At 44.5% G+C, this 1,234-nt stretch overlaps 1 protein-coding gene across 1 annotated transcript in view; it reads right to left on the reverse strand.

Moving 5' to 3' along the window:
* Positions 1 to 88: 88 nt before the first annotated feature.
* Positions 89 to 1,234, reverse strand: part of LOC116400765 (exportin-7) — a gene marked incomplete at its 3' end in the record, with an annotated part of 13,476 nt that continues 12,330 nt past the window's right edge. Inside the window, exons 11-12 of the mRNA XM_031878782.1 lie at positions 782 to 954; positions 89 to 332 (exon numbers count right to left, since the gene is read on the reverse strand). Of these exons, the coding sequence (XP_031734642.1) occupies positions 89 to 332; positions 782 to 954 (417 nt within the window). The remainder of the gene's footprint in view (positions 333 to 781; positions 955 to 1,234) is intronic.

The following is a 1,234-nucleotide window of genomic DNA, read 5'->3' on the forward strand; positions in this document are numbered from 1 at the left end:
ATACATACATACATACATACATACATACATATATATATATATATATATATATATATATAATAAACCTGATTATATGTATGAAGTAAACCTCATTCAGACTGAAGACACTAGCATGAATGTGACCTCTGAGGCTCCTACCCTCCTGAACAGTGATGTCTGCGGCGCTGGAGTTGGTGGACTGCAGCAGCTCCTGGTAGGTCTGAGCCGCCTGGTCGAACAGCTGGACCAGCAGAGCGCAGGTCTTCTCGTACTCACACCTTCCAATGGTGGACAGCTGGTCAAGCTGCTGCTGAACCAGACCGGCGTCGTCTAGGGGGTCTTCTAACCCGTCTCTGGGGGGGGGGGGGGGGTCGACACAACCAGTCAGTCTGAGACATACCTGTCGTGTTTACATTCATGTTCACCTGCTACCAGTTCCTGTGCTGGTCTAGTGAAACCAGAAGGGGTCTAGTGAGCATTCATCTGACTGACCTCACTTTTAAAATAAATAGTTAACCGTTTATTTAACCGTTGGATAAGAATATCAGCATCAATGATATATTGTCTGTACAGTAAACATGAAGCTACAGCTAGTTAGCTTAGCATAAAGACTGGAAACAGGGGGAAACAGCATGGCTAACAGAATCCCACTACCAGCTCCTCTAAAGCTTTACTGATTGTTAACATTTTATATCTTGTTTCTTTAGTCCGAAGAAAAACTGAAATCTTAAACCTTAAGAGAAACGTCTCCTCTCTGTCTCTAAACATCCAGCACCAGGATGTGAAGGTCTGATGGTCTCACCTGAGGATGACGTGGACCGACTCCAGCCGGGACGTGATGTAGGCCTTGGTGACCTCGGGGGTGTAGGTCTCCAGCAGGTGAGGCTCGGTGGCTTTGACATACGGGACCGAGGCCGCCAGACGCTGCCACAGACTCAGCAGGTAGTGAACACTGTTTGGGGCGAACTCCCAGTGCTGGAGGGGAGGACCAGAGAGAGACGGGTTCACTTCAGTCTCAGAACCACCGTTAACATCTTTAACCCTTTATGGTCTGTTTATAGTGGCTTTACTTCCTCATTTAATGTGTACTAATAATAAGTCATTTCTTATCCTTTTGTTCACCCAAGCATCTGACAAGGGAAACAGAAAAGATGATAACAAATCACCTTGTTTCTAAATGTAAAGATATTTCTACATTTGTTCTTTTAGTTTGTTTCTAAATGTAAAGATATTTCTACATTTGTTCTTTAGTTTG

This window comes from Anarrhichthys ocellatus, unplaced genomic scaffold (assembly GCF_004355925.1).
Source record: "Anarrhichthys ocellatus isolate YVR2014 unplaced genomic scaffold, GSC_Weel_1.0 scaffold202, whole genome shotgun sequence".
In the NCBI taxonomy this organism is placed as follows: Eukaryota; Metazoa; Chordata; class Actinopteri; order Perciformes; family Anarhichadidae; genus Anarrhichthys; species Anarrhichthys ocellatus.